Source organism: Crotalus tigris, unplaced genomic scaffold (genome assembly GCF_016545835.1).
Source record: "Crotalus tigris isolate CLP2741 ecotype Arizona unplaced genomic scaffold, ASM1654583v1 scf7180000017737.1785205, whole genome shotgun sequence".
NCBI lineage: Eukaryota > Metazoa > Chordata > Lepidosauria > Squamata > Viperidae > Crotalus > Crotalus tigris.
In genome coordinates, this window is record NW_024096603.1 from 1,376,934 (window position 1) to 1,397,156 (window position 20,223).

The 20,223-nt window shown below is 35.7% G+C and overlaps 1 protein-coding gene across 11 annotated transcripts in view; it reads left to right on the top strand.

Annotated features, from left to right (window-relative positions):
- Positions 1–13,867, top strand: part of BCL11B (BAF chromatin remodeling complex subunit BCL11B) — a 171,113-nt gene extending 157,246 nt beyond the window's left edge. For 9 of the 11 annotated variants that reach the window (XM_039339722.1, XM_039339724.1, XM_039339721.1 and 6 more), the window contains one exon: positions 1,499–5,257. In XM_039339722.1, coding sequence (XP_039195656.1) covers positions 1,499–3,510 — 2,012 coding nt within the window. In that variant the 3' untranslated portion in view covers positions 3,511–5,257. Of the gene's footprint in view, positions 1–1,498; positions 5,258–9,197 lie in introns of those variants that run through there. The other 2 variants (XM_039339727.1, XM_039339729.1) reach the window with 2 other exon arrangements.
- Positions 13,868–20,223: the final 6,356 nt, after the last annotated feature.

Here is a 20,223-nt window from a genome sequence, read left to right on the forward strand (position 1 = left end):
TCCCAGCATTAGGCCTTTCTCCAGTGAGTCCTTCCTTCTCATTAGGTGGCAAAAGTATCTGAGTTTCAACTTCAGGATCTGGCCTTCTAAAGAGCAGTCGCGGTTGATCTCTTCTAGGACTGACCAGTTTGAACGCCTTGCAGTCCAAGGGACTCGCAGCAGTCTTCTCCAGCACCATAGTTCAAATGCCTCAATTCTTTGGCGCTCAGCCTTTCTTATGGTCCAACTTTCACAGCCATACATTGCAACTGTGAAAACCATGGCCTGAACTATACGCACTTTTGTTGGCAGGGTGATGTCTCTGCTTTTTAGTATGCTGTTATTTCTTAGTACACGTTAATTCTTAATGTAGCCAACACTTTGGGAGGTAATAGCATCTGTGTGCTTAAATTGTCTGGTTTACTTACCTATTAGCTTTCCTCCCAGCTTGTATATAAGAGTAAGACAGTTTGCTGTTTCATTCATAAACTGGCTCACATTCATTTATTCTGTCTTGTCATATTCAGGGAAAGTACCCATGATCAAAATAATTAAATGTCAGGACCCACGTACCATTAGTAGTTAGTATGTCTGATCATATTGCCATGTTTCTTTTTTACGCTATGTGTGTATTATGTTTTAGCATAAGTTGGGAGGGAGGAGGATCAGCATGATATTCTCCTGATCCATCACTCCTATTGTTGCTGGGAATAATAAAAAAAAAAACAAGATTAGAAAATGTTATTTTTTTTCTTCATGAAACAGCTGCTTTCAAAAATCAAAGTGGAATACCTAGGAATTTATCTGAATTAGAGCTTCACAATGGAGGAATTCACATTTTAGATAATGATAACAAATCCTGCTCTTTGTGTCTAGTATTCCATTTTATACTTTGTAAAATCATGAGTGTTGAGTTACAGGTTGCCTATGTTGCCTTTGAAAAAACTTCCTAGAAACTTTCAAACCTTTCTTCTGGATATTTCAAGGAAAAAGAATATTTAGAAAGGCAAATAAATTGCTAATCTTTTCCTATTAAATAATGGGTATGATTGTTACATTAAACACAATTCAAATACAGTTCTAAAAGCTATTACCATTCAATTATTATAGTAGCTTAAACATCAGCATGTTTAAAGCTTTTGATAAAAGGAAAGATAGAATATTTGAACACAAGATTAATTTTTCAGATTTAGACATGATTCTAACATTCAATTTTCACTAGATGCTCAATGTGAATGAGTAGAACCTTGGATTAAATATGGAGAAATGTAAGTTGGTTTCTTCTAAGTTGGCATTAAAACTTTAAAGAACGTTTCTGCTATAAGTTAAGACCAAGATTACTGATTTAGGATCAATATGGATTTTAGGCAGGTACAGGTTATGTTAAACAAGAACAGATGCCCCTTCTTTATTAAATATATTTACATTATAACTGTTGGGGGGTAAAGTTTATTTACAGTCCCTAGGTTACTTTTCTAATTATTCTCTCTTTTTCTCTGTCCCTTCTTTTTTTCAACAGGTAAAGATGAGCCTTCAAGCTATATTTGCACAACATGCAAGCACCCTTTTAATAGCGCTTGGTTCTTGCTTCAGCATGCCCAGAATACACATGGATTCCGCATCTACTTGGAAACTAGCCCTTCAAACAGCTCCCTTACTCCACGCATCACCATCCCTCCTCCTCTGGGACCCGAGACTGTTGCACAGTCCCCGCTGATGAATTTCCTAGGTGACAATAACCCTTTTAGTCTCTTACGAATGACAGGTCCCATCCTGCGTGATCATCCTGGCTTTGGTGAAGGTCGGCTTCCTAATACACCTCCCCTCTTCAGCCCGCCACCTCGTCATCATCTGGATCCACATCGCCTTAGTGCCGAAGAAATGGGGTTAGTTGCCCAGCATCCTAGTGCCTTTGACAGAGTCATGCGTTTAAATCCCATGGCAATTGAGTCGCCAGCGATGGATTTCTCCAGAAGGCTTCGAGAACTGGCAGGAAACAATGCCACCCCGCCACCAGTCTCGCCTAGTCGCAGCAACCCTATGCATCGCTTATTGAATCCTTTCCAGCCAAGCCCTAAATCTCCTTTTCTGAACACCCCTCCATTGCCACCAATGCCTCCAAGCAGCACTACGCCTCCTCAGCCTCAGGCAAAGAGTAAGTCCTGTGAATTTTGTGGAAAAACCTTCAAGTTTCAGAGCAATCTCATTGTCCACCGGCGCAGTCACACGGGAGAGAAGCCCTATAAATGCCAACTCTGTGACCATGCTTGTTCCCAAGCCAGCAAATTAAAACGCCATATGAAAACACATATGCACAAAGCTGGATCCATGACAGGGAGGTCCGATGATGGATTATCTGCTACAAGTTCCCCAGAGCCTGGCACAAGTGAACTAACTGGAGAGGGACTAAAGTCTAGTGAGGCAGATTTCAGGAATGAGAGTGATCCTTCTCTAGGCCATGACAATGAAGAAGAGGAGGAGGAAGAGGAGGAGGAGGAGGAGCTGGAAAATGAAAGTCGACCTGAGTCAAGCTTTAGCATGGATTCAGAACTAAGCCGTAACCGAGAGAATGGTTCCAAATCACTGCCAGATGAAAAATCCCTTGTCCTAGGAAAAGTGATAGAGAATGTAAGCCTTGGTACTATCCAGCAATACAGTGACATGTTGGCTGAAAAGCAGAAAAGAGGTGGCTTTATGAAAAGGTCTTCAGATCAGCGAGATCTGTGCCCTCGAGACCTTTGCCAGAGAGACACAGGTGATGAAGACTCAGTAGCTGGAGAACTTGACCGCACTGAGGAAGGGACAGTGAATGGGAGAAACTTTGGGCCAGGTGAACCCTTCCCAGGGCTATTCCCTCGTAAGCCCACCCCTATCACAAGCCCCAATTTAAATAACTCCTCCAAAAGAATAAAGATAGAAAAAGATTTGGACTTGCCACCAGCAACAATAATACCTTCTGAAAATGTTTACTCTCAGTGGCTGGTAGGATACGCAGCATCAAGGCACTTCATGAAGGATCCATTTCTAGGATTCACAGACTCCCGACAATCCCCCTTTGCAACATCTTCTGAGCATTCCTCAGAGAACGGAAGCCTGCGTTTCTCTACTCCACCAGGTGATATGCTGGATGGTGGTCTCTCAGGGCGCAGTGGGACGGCGAGCGGAGGCAGCACCCCCCATATTAGTGGACCTGGTCCTGGTCGACCCAGTTCAAAGGAAGGACGGCGGAGTGACACGTGTGAATACTGTGGCAAGGTCTTTAAGAACTGCAGTAACTTAACGGTGCATCGCCGGAGCCACACAGGAGAGCGGCCTTACAAATGTGAGCTCTGCAACTATGCATGTGCCCAGAGCAGTAAGCTGACACGTCATATGAAAACGCATGGCCAGATAGGGAAGGAGGTCTACCGCTGCGACATTTGCCAGATGCCCTTCAGTGTTTACAGCACCCTGGAGAAACACATGAAAAAGTGGCATGGCGAACACTTGCTGACAAATGATGTAAAAATTGAGCAGGCAGAAAGAAGTTAAGCCCCCTTCCCCCAACTGGGTTAAAAGCAGGGGTCTAGGTAACATTTAAGTTGTACAGTTTAACTATTGCCAATTGAGAAAAGCTGACCTAACTTGCCTCCATAAACATATCTTAGTATAACTATGGCAGGTGCCAGAATTTGGCACTTAAATATAATCTGTGTCTACAAAGTTCTATTAAACCTGAGGATTGGTTAAGGCAGTAAAAATTGTGAAGCCTTTTAACTGTGCAATAATTTCTGTATTTATTGGGTTTTTTTGTTTATGTTTTGGCATGTGCAGGTACTTTTTTAATACTTTTTTTTTTTTTTTAGATTTCCTTTGAAATTTTGTTGGGTATCCCATTCTAGTTTTCCCCAATAGTAACCTGAGATTCTTTGCATTACAAGGGGAGATGCATATCAATTTAAATTATAATTTTAGAGGGCCGCTGCTTTGTTGAATCTTACGCTGAGTGTGTGTAATTTCTTGTGAAGAAGCCAACATTTTATGTTTTTGTTGTTGTCCTTTAAAAAGAAAAAAATATCATTGGAGAATTAGGAAATATTAAATAGTGTTGCGGATAACAATCTTAAAATTTTAGCACTTTCTTTTGGATTTGGATTTGAAAATTAGCACTGATGATGCCACTTAAAATAGAGGCCTTTATTTAAAATATTATTTTTTAACAGATTCTAAAATAAACATTTTGAGAAATAAAAAAATGGGCACCACATTTTCTAAAGGCAGCTATAATAACAAAAGCAATAGCAAAATTTGTGCATTATTTTTAGAGAATTTATTTAAATGCCTTATCCATTTTCTTTTCTGCCACTTCTGTTACACAGTTCATTAAATAAGGAGAAACAGAGTTCTGAGTGATTCATTGAAAATCTTAGGAAGCAAAACAGAAAGAAAAGCTTGATATTTTTTTTGCAGGCATGCCACTTTTCCTTGTTCACATTACACATTATGCACCTGGTAATTTTTACTGGACAACCTGAATATGTACATTTACAGTAACTGACCATTCCATACCAATATGCAGCAAAAGACTAGTGAGTGTTTTAACTGAAGAGTAGTTTAATTAGTAAACGTGTGAGTATATGTGTGCATCAAGAAATGCATACACAATACACAATATGTGCAAAATGATATTTTGATTATGCCATTCACTGAAAAACCATCCAATCAGATTAAATCTGCATAAATTTGCTTAGGAGTAAACAAAACCTCTGAAGAAAATGTACGTTTTTTGTTTTAGAATATGTACAGTAGGTATTCATTTTAGAGGAATCATTCCATGTGTGTGAAATGAAGGGGTATATTGTGCATGCTCTGTGTGCAAAAAGATCCCAGTTCATCTTTTGACATCCTCAAGTTGGTCTGGGAAACATCCATTTTTGAAATTCTGCAAAGTGTTGTTCATATGGGCAATGCCAAACTGGACAGATTCAGTAGAAATCAGACAGCCTATTGTAATTGTTAGGGGGAAATGCTTTTTCTTATATGATGTTTACTATTGGCATTTTATAATTGTATTAGTTGACTACCAAAAAAGTTACCCAATTAATCATAGATTTCTTTATTTAATTATGGTACAATTTACTGTATGCTGATAATATTGTTTTGAGAGTAAGCCCTATGCCAGTGATGGCGAACCTTTTAGAGACTGAGTGCCCAAACTGCAACCCAAAACCCACTTATGCATCGTCGGGTGGGTGTGGCCCATTGGCTGGGTGTGGCCCATTGGCTGGGCATGGCTGCAGTGGTAACGGCAGACTGGGTGGGACTAAAAAGTTCAATCAATCAATTCCAACTTTGCAAGATCTTTTTTTTCCCGTGAGAAGTTGAAATTGACTGATTGAACCTTTTTTTTTGCACACGGCAGCGGAGGCTAAAGCGAAAATGTTTTATAAAACCCAGCTGAAGGCCTAGAACTGGGGCGACAGCACGTGTGCCCACAGAGAGGGCTCTGAGTGCTGCCTCTGGCACCTGTGCCATAGGTTCGCCACCACTGCCCTATGCTTTTTAAAGCTGATTAATCAATTAAAGACTGTGGCTCTAAATCTTGAATCATTGTCATACAAGGAACTTTCCCTAAATGTTGTCCTGATTAAGTAAGTATTATTTAATTATAAAACAAGTAAATCCTTTTTCTCTAGTTTTTTCTAATATTTTTTTTTAAAGGAAATTTCACACAGTTTTAACACTTTGCAGCCTCCAATGCAAAAAAAAAAAAAAGAATGCCAGCTAATTAGCTAATAACATGTACTTTAAACAAGATGGATAATAAACAGAATTTTAAAGGTGTACCTATGTCACTGGAAAACAAAACATTTCATTTGATATGTAATATGCCATGCTGGTAACTGAATAAAGAACAAAAACAAAGTAGGAATAAACCATATCAGTTGTATAATCCGGCTGTTTCCCCAAGGATTAGTTTTTGGGGCCAGTATTTTTAAATGCATTCATAAATGTTTAAAATTAGGACTGAGCAACCAGTGGCCAATTTGCTGATGACATTTCATTATTTTAGGGGGTTAAAACAAGGGATTGCAAAGAGCTCTAATAGAGCTCTTTTCAAACTGCATAACTGGGCATTAAGATGGTCATTGCAGTTCAGAACAAAAAGTATATTATCATGTACTTTATATTCCTAATTTCATGAGTATTTTTATGGAGTGTAGCTGGCACAGATACATTCAGAAAATGGATTTTACAAATAGTGATAGTTAGCTTAAAGATAACATTGATAGTTAGCTTAAAGATAACATTGATAACCGTGTACAGTTCTTATAAAAACAATAACAACAAAAGTGTTACTCCACAGTAGGGATCATTAGGAAAGGAATAAAAATAAATTAATTTCCTGATACTATAATATCTTTATAAAGACACATACAATAGTTATCTTCATTATGCGATCACACTCAGATATTTGTGTATGTTTCTGGTCACAGCATCTCATAAAAACCATACTGGAAAATGCATGAAAGGCAACAAAATTATCAAGGGGCAAGAACAATTGCTTTGTGAGGAAACATTACATCTTGGACATTTTAGCTTAGATAAAAACAAGTAGCTTGGGAGAAAACAAACATGTATAAAATTATGTCTACTGTGGAGAAATATTTCTTTCAGTTATTAGAATCAGGATTATCTGATAAAGTTGAACGTTGTGAGATTCAGTATAAATTAAATCTGCTGTTACTATAATGATTTTCCCTCCCTTTCAATTTTTATGCCAAGTGATTTAGATATTTGGTGTATGGTTTCTTTATCCATGAATAGTAGGCATGATGGCCTTACATCGTTTCCTGAATCAAAGATGGTACGCTTCAAAACACCAGTTATTTTGGAACATAAGATGCACCATGAGAGATTCATGCCTTAAAAATAAAATTCCCGATGATATCTAGTTGTGCCATGTAAGAAGAGAGAGCTGGACTAGTCAGGACTTTTCAGTATGATCCTTCTTATGTGATTTAATTTATTACTTTTTTTCTATAATTAAGGAGAATCATATTTGGAATGTATGTTAAGAGAAGGTATAATAATGCAGTAATAAGTGACTGCCAATATCATTAGAGCACTCTGAATCCCTGGGTATAGGAAAAACAGAAGTCTATGCCATAGATAATTTCAAAACATATATCTTCAGAACAATTTGTAAATTGAATATTCAGTTTAATCTTAGGAACAACAGTTCTTTACCTGTTTGAAAGATGACAATTTTTCCTCCTTCAGTTACTGTTCCAAGAACTTCATCATCCAGAAGGTTTGAGATGGGCAGCTATACAAATTGAATGAATGAATAATTGAATGAATAAATCAGAGGTCTTCAAACTTGGCCCTTTTATGACTTGTGGACTTCAACTCCCAGAATTCTTCAGCCAGTGTGCCTGGCTGGGGAATTGTGGGAGTTGAAGTCCACAAGTTATAAAAGCGCCAAGTTTGAAGACCCCTGGAATAAATACATCTCCAAACAAAGCTTCATTGTAGGATCCTTTAATTTCTCTTCTGACATTATCCTCTATGTTACCATAATTGTATGGAGAAAAAGCAGGGTTATGACTGGTGTTCTCACGAGAATTTACCAAATTCTCATGAGATCAGCTGCAGCCTTCTTCAGGCTCCTAAGATAATGCTTAAATTGGGCTCATATTTAAAATTCATCTCTCTTTCAAATGGCCAACTTAAAAGAACAACTGAATAAACAGTAAGATTATATGTCTCCCTAACTTTGCCCAGTATTTAACAGATACCAACCAGCTTAACATCCAACACCCTAATAGTTGCCTTAGAAACAGCCTACCAGCCACATATGGTAGTTCATTAAAGGCTTCCTGTTATGGCTGCTTGCCGGAGATACAGAAGCAGAGATTTTCAAATACCTGGCAGGCCCCTATATTGCTGGTGATTTGTAGTCAGCTTGTACAGATTTCTAACTAATGGCATGCTGAAGCCAATACATAAGGCTGCTGATCATCACAGTTAAACTCTCATGGGAACACGTAAGAATATTAGCCCTGTGATTAGAATATAAACAGCATTTTCTTTTAAAAAGTTGCTCTTGTATGATCACAGAAAACATGATGCAACTCTTCAGACAATCTTCATAGTTTTTAAATTAGCTCAAGACAGGAGTACACACAAGGCAGATACTGCTCCCAAAATTAGTGAAAGTTTAACTTTTGATAGGCCCACAGGTATATTTGCACTGGCTTATGTTGCCAGCAACTTTACATTAAACACAGCAATGCTTTTATAGTTGCTATGGTCGTTTAATCAAAATGTTTCTTAATGTGTGGGACAAGTAGAAATACTAAAACTCCTAAAGAAGCTTTTAAAAGTGTTTGAAAAAAGTAAAAAAGAAAACACATTAATATAACAGCATGCAACTTAAGTCTGATAGTTAGCTGGACTTCAGTAGCAAACTCATACCCAACAATAATAGACATAATAGGTACAGCAACTATTATATAAGGACCAATTGTGAACTGATGAGGCATTTTTTCATTAACAAAATATTCTCATATAATGCACAATTATGTTATTGTAAGGAAAATAGGTCAACCATTCTTAGGAGAGTGCCATTTAAACAACTTGTAAGCATTAATTTTTTTAAGGTTTTAAATTTTGCAGCCTTTCAAATGGTACTGAAATGAAAGGTGCTTGATTTCACTAAACTCTTGTGTTTGAAATTGCAGATTTGAGTCCTTTAACAAAATGTAAAAGACAATTTCTTGATAAATTCTGAATTTATACAGTTATACAAAGCTCTTCTTAATGTTTGAAATTAAAACTTTCTTAAAAACTCTGCCATTTTAAATAAGATGTTTTGGGCTTATGCATTTTTTAATTTAGCATTTTTTTTTTAAAATACACTGTTTTTGTACATTTGTTTTGCCAAAAACATTTCAGCCCCATTTTACACATTGCATAGTTATTGGAGATACTTCATTTATATTAAATCTTTTTTCCAATTAAATTGTAAATGGTAAATAGAGGTTCTTTCAATGGGAATTGCTGAAATGTTCCCTGAATTTTACTGAAGTCACCAGTTGCTTCATTGTTACTTCTGTTTGAATATTTTATTGAAAACCCTTTTAATTCGGAACCTTCACTTGGTAAATAACATTGATTTGAAGAAGAAAATATATTGTAGTGTTTATTCACTTGCTTTGCTTTTCTGTTTCTAGTTCCATGGTTCTTCTGAGGGAAGCATGGACAGTGGCTAGAAGAGATAAAGGCTCTTCTTCATTTTCTTCTCCTCAACTTGAGTATTTTGACTGAGAGCAAAGCCTAATTTCTTTAACTGACATGTTAATTGATCAAACGTGGAACAATATGCTTTCCCTTATTTACAAAGGTCCTTTCATCTTGACATATAATACTTTTTGCAAGTTATTATAGCTCTAATTCTTTGCTGTTCTTTTAGCCTTTCAGATCAGAACAGGTGCCCTCAGATGAAATGTTTATCTTTATCTGTTTGTGTATGTTTGTGTGCTTTTGATGTAGAGGTTAAGTCAGAAACCAGTTAGAAACCAGGAGACTGTGAGTTCTAGTCACTCTTTAAACAAAAAGCTGGCTGAGTTATCTCGACTAGTCACTTTCTTTCAACCCTAGGAAGGAGACAGTGGCAAATCACTTATGAGAAACTTTGCCAAGAAAACTTTCAGGCAGTCTCCAAGAATCGGACATGATTGGATGGAAGGAAAAACAAAACACACGCGAACACACATATCTATATACAAATCTTCATAATCTAAGACTTTCTAGGTAATAAATTGAAAACCCCTGATATAGTTAGTATACATTATTATAAAATTTACATTTTGATTCTGTTGACCCGCACTTTAAAACTATTTTTTTGTTTATTTGTTTGCATTGAAGACCAGTGGCTTCTAAACAAGAAATTACAGCATTTTTGTCTTTGCTTGGCCCAGAGATGGGTGAAATTATTAAAGGGGGACATCTGAGATTAAGTGTCAGTGTTGCTAAGCATGGCATTCACAATACTGGCACTATAAAAAACTAATAATAATTTATTGGACAGTTTTTCTACTGCCATTTCAATTTGATGTGAGTGCCTTGAAAACTGATCTTCCTATTTCAGTCTCTTGAGACACATGCAAACAATTTTTGTGAAATGAAAAGACTTTTCAAAAAAGATAGAACAAGAAAGGTATGTTCTTTAGATGAAAAAAAAAAGAGCCACATTTACATTTTTTTAAAAAAAGCCTGGTTGAAGATAGTGGACATGAAAATGCCATAAGACCCAATCAAATGAAGATGTATATCCAGCACAACTTCGGACATCCATTTGCTGAATTATTCTCAGCCTTTCTCTTTTTTTTCAGGACAACGCTGCTTAGGAAATGGAATGGAAATGATTTACTGCTGAATTAAAACTCAAATGACACAAATTGCAAGTTGTTATCATTGAATGAAAAATAATTCAGGAACAACAGCTAATTTTTTAAAAAGTTAAATTTAGTGCACTCTGTCTTAAAATACGTTTACAGTATTGAATACATACAAGGGTAAAAAAATGTGTGTATGTGTGTTTGAGCAATCTTTTTTTTTTTCAAAGTTTGCTTAATAGGTTATTAAAAATGCCATAATGGCCATGTGTATATTGTTTTCTTTTGGTGACGGGGTTTTAGTATATATTATATATATTAAAATTTCTTGATTACTGTAAAAGTGGACCAGTATTTGTAATAATGGAGAATGCCTGGGCATTTTACAAAACCAGAAAGAAAAAAAAAACTTTTCTCTTTTTTCCTTGAAAATGTTGCAGTAAAATTTAAATGGTGGGTCTATAAAATTTGTTCTTGTCACTGTAACTGTAAAGTCTGAGTTTTAGTATTTTTTTTCTGCCTTGGGTGTTGAATTTTTATTTCAAGAAAAAATGTATAGAAACTTGTATTTGGGGATTAAAAGGTGACTGCTACACCATGTAGAAAAAGTACGTAGAAAAAATGCTTAATATTGTTATTGCTTTGCAGATTAAAAAAAATCACATTTCTGACCTGTACCTATTTTTATCTCTTCCTCCCTTAGCAACTTCTCCCTTCCCTCTTCTTCTGGAATGAATATTGATATTGGTTGATTCATATAATGTAGGCACTTGCTGTATTTTTACTGGAACTTGTAATTTTTTAACTGTACGCTTGTCCTTTTAAAGGGATTTAATGTACTTTTTTGTTAGTGAATTTGGAAATAAAAATAAAAACAAACAAACAGGCTGCCATAATATATTTTTTTAATTTGGCAGGATAAAATAGTAAAAAAATTTGTATGTCAAGACCTTATTGTACAGAAGAAGGTAAAGTAAAATGGTTGTTTGACAACCTATGGGTAAAAGAAACAAACCAATTATTATTTTTAATTATTGGAGGGGGTGATAGGGATATTAAATTTTGTTTCACTTAAATTTTTTGTTCACTATTTTAGTTGTGTGCATGTATATATATATATATATATATATATATATAAATATAAATATATATATAAATATTTTTTCTGTCAGAAATGGCCTACAAAAAAACTGCTTGTTCCTTCAAGGCAGTAATAACTTTGAAGCTGCCTGGACCCCTTGTATCAAGGCCTTCCCAGGTATAGTTGAACTAGGTGGTTGGCTGTTATCTGTTGTTAAAAGAAATTTCATTTTTGTGAACTTGTTTGACTTAACATTCCACAATTCCCCTCAACACAAAGGAAGGTGACTTTTTCCTAGCAAATGTAAACTTTCTAACTACGTTCCATAAAACATATATGTGTGTTTAAGGTATCCAGCGATACTGAATTAGATGGCACTGCATCTCCTGAGGGATGAAGTAGTCTGTTTGCTCTCCTCTCATCATTGAACAGATGGTAGCACTCGTGTCAACTGTGGGTAATGTGTAACCAGACCTCAACTCACTCAACTGTGCAAGGTTTTCTACTATGTAAAGCCTTCTTCCTTCAGAGGGCCTGATCTGGAGACTTTATGGGATCAGGGTACCTGTTCATTTCCACCTTCTACCCTATTCTCTTCACAGCTTTCAGCTGAAGTGATTTTAAAAGGGAAAAAAGAAGAAAGCAGCATTCTGTTGAGTACAACTGTGAATTGCAGTGGAGTAAAAATTGGTCCAGGCGCATCCTACTTTTTTTTTTCTTCCTGTAAGAAAGGGACCATTGTACAGGTTTTGCCAGTCTGTGTTCTTTTGTCTGCTTTGCTGCTACTGTTGATTCCTAATTGTACATTCCATAAATTTTACAAATATTTGAAGGACTAGGATGAAATTCTGTACTTATTTTATTGACTAAGGTATGTTTCCCCTCCATCTTTTATTTTATTTGACTGGAGTAAGGCAGGCAGTGATTGCTGAAGTCTGATGAAAAAGCTACTGATAATTTTACTTAAGAGGGTTCTGATAATATTATGAAAAAGAAAATCATTGAGAGGAACTGATCACGAAAACAAAATACAGATTTAGATTTAAAATGTCTCCATTGGCAAGAGGGCTTTTCTTGCCCATGAGAGGTTCCTTGTGCAGTGGAGAGATCCATCAGTAGATGAAAAGCTAGATCTTCATTAATTCTCCTTTCTCAGCAGTCTATTTTATCCTCTCCTCAGTTTCTTCCATTGCTGAGAGCGTCTTTTGCTAAATTTAGGGGCAGAGAACAAAAAAACTCAGGTGAGGGCCTCGCTTTCAGTAGAAAATGTCCAAATGTAACTCTCTTTAGGAAATGCTATGGTCAGGAAAAGAAGATGCATCTAACCTGTTTTTTCATCTTTTCCAAATTAGGGATAAAATAATGCTAGCAGTAAAATCCATCGTGGAAAGACAGTTCACTGGTTGTATCTTTAATGAACTTCAAAGAGCAGATAATAAATTTAACTTCTAAAGGCACACTTTATAGTATTTTATGCATTTGACTTTTCCTAAATTGGGATATGGTTGGTGAATTTTGGAATATTTTTGGTCAAAATTCAGGAGTATAATTTTCATTCCAAGAAGTTAGTTTCACCTTATTCTGTAATCAGGTGAATTCATTATAGATGAACTCAAAACTGAACCACCAGCATTTGTGATTTGAATATATTCAGTGAAACTATCAGGACCCCTCCTTTTCTGCTTTTAGGATTCCAGTTTTACAAGGCACAATGTGGGCCTTGTAGTTATCTTTGCTGTTACAACTGAAAAAAAAAACAATTTTGTTTAAGTCAAAATTATTCCATATTTCAAGCTTGTTCCACACTTGTTAAAATTTATTCACAGAGCATTTCTGCAGTGACTTTTTTTAAATAAAAAAGGATGTAAAATAAAAAATTAAGATGTACTTTTTGAATACTGTCATGATTTCAGCATTTCATCCTAGTCCTGATCACAGTCCAAGGTTTTATTTTCACAAACATACTCATTTTATGGTGCTCTTTGTATTTTAGAATTGCAAAGCAAAGTACTGTTGATTTCAGTTGTTTGCATTTGTACCAGCAAGTAAACTATTTTTATTACCTTTTCTATTTCTTATTGTATGAGCTTTTGTTGTTTACTTGGAGGTTTTGTCTTTTACAACAAGTTTGGAACTATTTATTATTGCTTGGTATTTGTGCTCCATTTAAAAAAACAGGAGCACATTTTCTATTATGGATACAAATATTGAGATGGCAGGATGTCATTTCAGTATCACTTAGTAAAATATTTATTGTTCCTTTTATTCTCTGTACAAGACTTTTGGCCTCTTTTCTCCCCTTACTGTCATATTGTTGAGTTCAGCATGTGTCTACCATTTCATTTGTACACTCATTCAAAACAACGTTTGTTCCAATTTCAAGTTATAAAAACTAATAAATTGGACATTTGACATGATCTCCAAATATTGTCTTTACTGCTTATTTGAAGGAGTTCAAACTAGCATGGATTATATGGAAGACATTTTTTTTTACTAAAAAATTGTTTTAGATTCCAGGTTTTTTTAGGGGGAGGGTAGGGTTGTTAAAATATGTTGATACAGCAGTCCCAGAAACACTATTTTAATATGGAAGTGTACTTTCAAACTTATTTGTAAAGAACACCTCTTCAGTTTCCCTTCTTGACTTTGTATACTCGTGGATAAAAGGGAAATTTTTCATCTGAAAGTAAAGTTGTGGTCATTCGAAGAGACTCAAGTACTTGTTTTCCTTATTCAAGGAGTGAGTCTAGTTTCTTAGACTTCAAATTTTATTTATATAATCACAACTCAGACAAGTGGCTTTATTGAAAAGAAAAGCAAAACCAACAAATACAAAAATAGTGCATATTATTATGCACTAGTGCAATGTGGTAATCAAGGCTGATATATAATGTAATTCCTCAAAGTTGAATCATGACCTAAAGTCCAGGTTTTAACTCCCCTTATAAAGGCCTCATATCTTTATACCTTCAGTGATATCTACAGTAGTAGAGTGAAGAGAATGGGAGTGTATGGGATGCACAGTCTTCACCATTAAAATGATTGTTAGAGGAGCACTTTGTTCACAGCATAAGTTAAGAGAACTTTACACATTCAAATAAATATGCTTAAACATTGTGTTTTGATGAAGGAGCAGTCTAAAGAATATTAGAAACTGAAAAGAATGTGTTCTGAGTTAAAAAGGGAATAAGGAGTAGCACATTGCAGGAAACTTAATGTGCAAAAGCATTAGAGTAAACAAAGAAACATTGTGCTTATGCACATTCAGGATACCTTGGGTACATACATAAACTTCAGGAGGCTGAAGATATCCTACTAGAATGATAGACTAAGTAGGTATCAAGAAAATATCAGTGATAGCCTTTTACCTGGAAGTAAGGAAACTGGCTTTAGTTGTGAAATATAACATCTTTCACCATTAATGATGCTGTCTTGAGCTGTATGGGTTGTAGGATTATATAAAAGGATTAGAATTTCCACCCCAATTCTTGACAAAACTTGAAGAAACAGTAAAAAGTGGGCAGGAGAAAAAACATCGTATGTGGAGACCATGGGTGGGTTAGTTACACAAAAATGCAGAATTCACATTAGGATCATGATATGGGTCGTTTCCCCCCCCCTATTTTGATACTCAGCAGTAGTTGGGATTAAGCAGTATTTTAAGATTTTTCAAACAATGCAGGGTAATAAAGATGTTTTTTTACATAATTTTATCTACATGGTTTCGTTATTATTCCTAAATTAGCAAGTAACACATCAGGCTATGATGGCGATCAGGACATAATTTTTATGAGGCCTGTTGCCTTCAGCTCTGATTCAATATGATTTGATGATCAGGGGATTCACAACAGGCATGATTTGATTCAAGTTTATGTTCTGAGATTTGAGAGCAACCTGATTCTATCTGAGTTGCTATGAAATTTGATTTGGGGAAAAAAACCACCCACAGATTATAGTGGGAAAGATTCAGAGATGTTTAATTTGTTTTGTTAGAATGGGATGAATATAATAGAAATGGTAAATGCTTCAGAGGACATTAATTAAAGGCAGCTTTAGTTGGGTACCTTCAAAGTTGTTAGAACAATACATGTTTAAATATCTCCCCTCAACCTCTTTCAGGACAGAAATGTTGGTGAGCAAAGGACAACACTTTTCTTTTAATAATGTGATCAGTGCAACAATATGCATGATGTTTACAAAGCAGTGCAGGTTGCTAGATCAGGGCATTTTCAAATACATTCAAACAATTTTAATTGCACCAACTCTATACACCATATATCCACAGTTCTCCACAAGTACGTGGAGTGGTGGTAAGATGAACCTGAAAACAAAGCCCAGAATGAAAGAAGTCCTTGGTGACACTTTCTGTCCAGCCGCCTGCCATATTGGACAAAACCCTTTTTTCAGAGGCATATAACTATCCCACTGAACTTGGAAAAAGGAAAGGAGAAAAAAAAGTTTATGCTCTATTTAGAAAACAGAGACTTCTCTTTCTCGCTTAAACAGCTAGTATGTGTCTTCCCACTCCAAAAGTGTTCCTACATACCTCTTTTTCCACAATCAGTATTATAGAAAAGTTGGGCAGTATTTCCTGACCACTGGAAGAATGTAGCATAACACAGAGGTAGAGAATCCAGACTAGGGCTATGCATGCTTCAACAATGGTGTGGAAGAAGCGATTTGGACAACACAGGTATTTAAATATAACAGTCCTTTAAAGCAACTATGTCTTTTTTTTTAGGTTTCAGGTGGAAAACCTACAACAGAATAATTTGGCTTATTCAATTAGAATTTCACTTGTGCATTTTTCTGCAAAAAATGAATCTGAGCACTGTTTTAGACCAGAGGTTCCACCAACGCTTCTGGCTTTGCAGACTGGGGGGAGGGAAGGGATGGTTCATGCAAGCAGACAGCAAGTGCACGCCTGTGCGGAGCTCCATTTATGTGAGTATTGTGCACACATGCCTGCCTCTCATGTAACGAACACACCCATGCTTGCCTGCTGCTCACACAAGTGAGGATGTGTGTGCACACTTGCTGGCCATTTCCACAACCCAGTTGCAAACTCCTCATGGCCCACTAGTGGGCCACAGCCCACAGGTTGGGAACCCCTGTTTTAGACCACTGTAATGCACACTATGTGGGGCTTCTGAGAAACTTTGATAATTGAAACTGATATTAAATGTGACTAAATTACTTTATTGACACACACTAAGTAGATAGTTAAATTCCTTCTACTTTTTTATTCTGATGTATGTGTATATCCTGCATTTCTACTTAAAGATCATACTTATGGCTTTATTATATCTCTGGAGCAAACCAACATTTCTTTTATCTAAAAGGTCTGAGGCTATTTGAGAGATTGTTTTTACTTCATTGTTTAACATTTAATGAGATTTATCAACAAACATAAAAAATTAGATTGTTGCTTATGTGTGGCAAATTTCATTTGTCCGGGGGGGGGGGGGCAGAAAGAGAGAGAATCTTTATTGTCATTTTTTACTGTGGGCAGCTGGCACACATTAAAATGAAATTTTGTTGCTTGCTCTCAAAGGTGTATACATACATAACACATATTTAAATATGCTATATGTATAAATATGCACCCTTACATATAAATAATATAAATATTAATCACTGTCCATCTTGAATACATAGTGGAAAGAGGAAGCTTGGGAGTTCACAAGGTTGATACTCTATGGAACAAAACTGAATAAATCTGGATGTTCTGCTTAAGATACCATGAAGCCTCCTCCCAGAAGGTAACAAGGAAAACAGGTCATGATGAGGATGTGTAGTGTCCCAGACAACCTCGCGGACCCTGCTTAAGCAATGTTTATATGCTATGTCCTGGATGGAAGGAAGAGAACTGGCAATAATCTTTTCTGCCATCCTCACCACTCTTTGCACTGCCTTCCTGTCTGAAGCAGATCATAGTGATCCAATATTTCCCTATCTTTAATATTTTCCTGTGCTATAAACTTGGATTAAGTTGCTCCCCAGTTTGTTTTAAATATGGGTTTATTTTATTTTGTATATTTTAAAAAAAAATTATATACCATCTTGGGAACCTTTTGGAAAGGAAAGCAATCTTCCCATTAAAAATCTTGAGAATATCAGTTTTGTCTCTAAAATTGGTTTACTGCAGAAATATACCAGCTAAGAGCCATGAAAACCTTGGATACAGTTTCTAGAATCCTCCCAAACATTGTCGCCAAATCCTTCAATTTTAATATAGCAGAAGTAGAGGTATTTAATAAACTGTACTTAATTAGTTTATTTAATTGGGATTTAATTTAAATCAAATTAAACTTTGTCCTTCCCCAATCTCTTCTGAGTTCTGATCATCCTAATCCTTGATATGCTGCTCAAAAGGTAAATTCTGCAATCTCCCCTGAGAAAATTTGTGCATTTCTGATTTAGTGAGAAAACAAAAAACTGAGATATAAAACTACCCAGTCTTTCAATGTTGAGTGTTCAGTGCCTTAAATCTGAAGTCTAACTCTCTCATATATAGCAGAATTATTTCAGGGAAAGTTGTAAAATCCTCCCCACTCAGAAATCTTGAAGGGGGGGGGGGAGTCTAACTCATAGTAGAAAAAAACAGTATATTGCTCTTGATCTTTGTCTACCAAATGTAGACAAATGTTATATTCACAATTCTCAGATAATGCTTTTCAAAGCAATCTGGAAAAGATCATTACATATGTCAAGCAGGACAATTTAACATTTCATTGGAGATGGCTTGCATCCCTAAAATGTTTCTATATGGCTGGTTTCATAATACATCCAGTACTTGAAATGGAATGGTTTAAGGTTATATAAAGGCTTGAATTTTATTAGTTCATCTGTAGACTATGGATGCATTCCAGGTTTCACAGTATTTACAAATACACTTTTCTGTCTGTATACTATAGCATGAAGACACATCTACATCCTTTGTGAATTTGGGGTTAAATGACTACATGACCTGCCAGCTGAAAGAGAAACTACAGAGATTATTCCTGCAGTTTGTACTTCTACAAGAATATTTGCAAACAGGTCTGGCATTTCACTTTTCTGGGCAAAACTGGAAAGTGAAATAATCCTTTTTTACATAAGAGTATATAGCTTTATAGAATAATAGTCAAACTTTTCATTTTGCTTTTATCATTTGAAAACTTACATATTCCTTTCATAACAGAAGCTAGTGCTCTTTTTTAAAAGAAAAAAAAAGCAGAAACAAAATCTGTTCCTTGCCCAATATTCAAGGGATATTGCAGAACAACTTGGGAAACATATTTTGAATTCAAAATCCCACATGTTCATGCCACAAATATGCTTCTGAATTTTGAATTGAAGTAAAAAAACCTGAACCATACTGTGCAAGTCACATTGCCAATAAAACCCTACAAAAAAACCCCATGATTTTTACTTTGCTCTTTATTCTTTAATGATACATTTATTTGTAAACATATTTTACGGTGGGGGAACTAAGGCGAATATATATATATCTGCTAAATCTTTAGTTATCAAATGTCATTGTGTAATTTATTATTCCAATGGTTGATAGCCTATTCTGCTCAGAAAAAAAAATCCACAAGCATAATTAGAAAGAGAACAGTCAAAGAGTCATAGGTTTGAGGGGACAGAATGAGTACATGTTTTCAGAAAGCAGATGCTGTAAGGATGTCCCTAGCTTTTTTGCTGAGATCCTCAGCTACTTCCTTATTTTGGAGGATGGAGGTATTTAAGGGGACTCTGTAAAAATACCACATCACTGCTACATATTCTAGGGAGAAACTACCATCATGGAGACTGGAGAGTCTTTTAGAGATATCGTCAAATCTTCTGCTAAGTACAGGGAATCCAAATTAAAATGGTCCCAAAATGTGTTTAGCTTTAGCCTCTACTTAAAGGCATACAGTGAAAGGGAAATATAAGTTCTCCAATTCAATCCTTTAACTGCTCTTATTGTTTGGAAGTGGGCTTTTTTCTTCTCTAATATTTGCTAAGAATCCACCTTAAAAGAACTTGAAAGCATTGCTCTGGATCCATACTTGGGAGTGGCAGAAAATAGATCTTCCTCTTCATCAGTGTGATATCCTTCTAAAGTATATGCAGAAAGACAGATTTCTCCTTTGTCTTTTTTTCTGAGGCTAACCATTTTCAGTTTCTTCAGTTTCTTTTCACAGGATTTGGTTTCTAGTCCCCTTATCATCATTCTTACTCTACTTTGAATCTGTTCCAGTATACCTTCTTAAAAAGTGATACCCATAACTTAATATGGTATTTGAGATAGAGTCTGCCCCCAAATAGCACAGGGTGGAACTATTACTTGTCATGATTTATAAATGATATTTATATTAATGCAACCTAAAATTACAGCGCATTGATCTCTTTTGCATTCACATATTCAGTTTGCATTTCATTACTATTACACAATCTTTTTCACAAATGCTGTCACCGTATCATGAAGTAAGAGTCAGCTGCTAGCAAGGACCACTTCAATATATAGAATAAGGGCAGGAGGCCTTTTTTGTTCTTTGTCTAAGACAATGTAAGATCATTGGGTCAGCTCTGGAATTAGACTTTATATTAGAGTTGTCTTCTACAACCTGTTACCTTTCAGATGTATTGGGTTTGTAGTTCCAAGATTTTTTCAGTAACATAACTTTTGTTGAATTCTGGTGGTTACAGTTCCAACATATGGAAAAGAATATTTGTAACTCAGGAATAAACTGTGGAATTCTTAGTGTTCTCTGAGTTTGGTTGTTTGTTTGCAGATATTTTATTACCAAA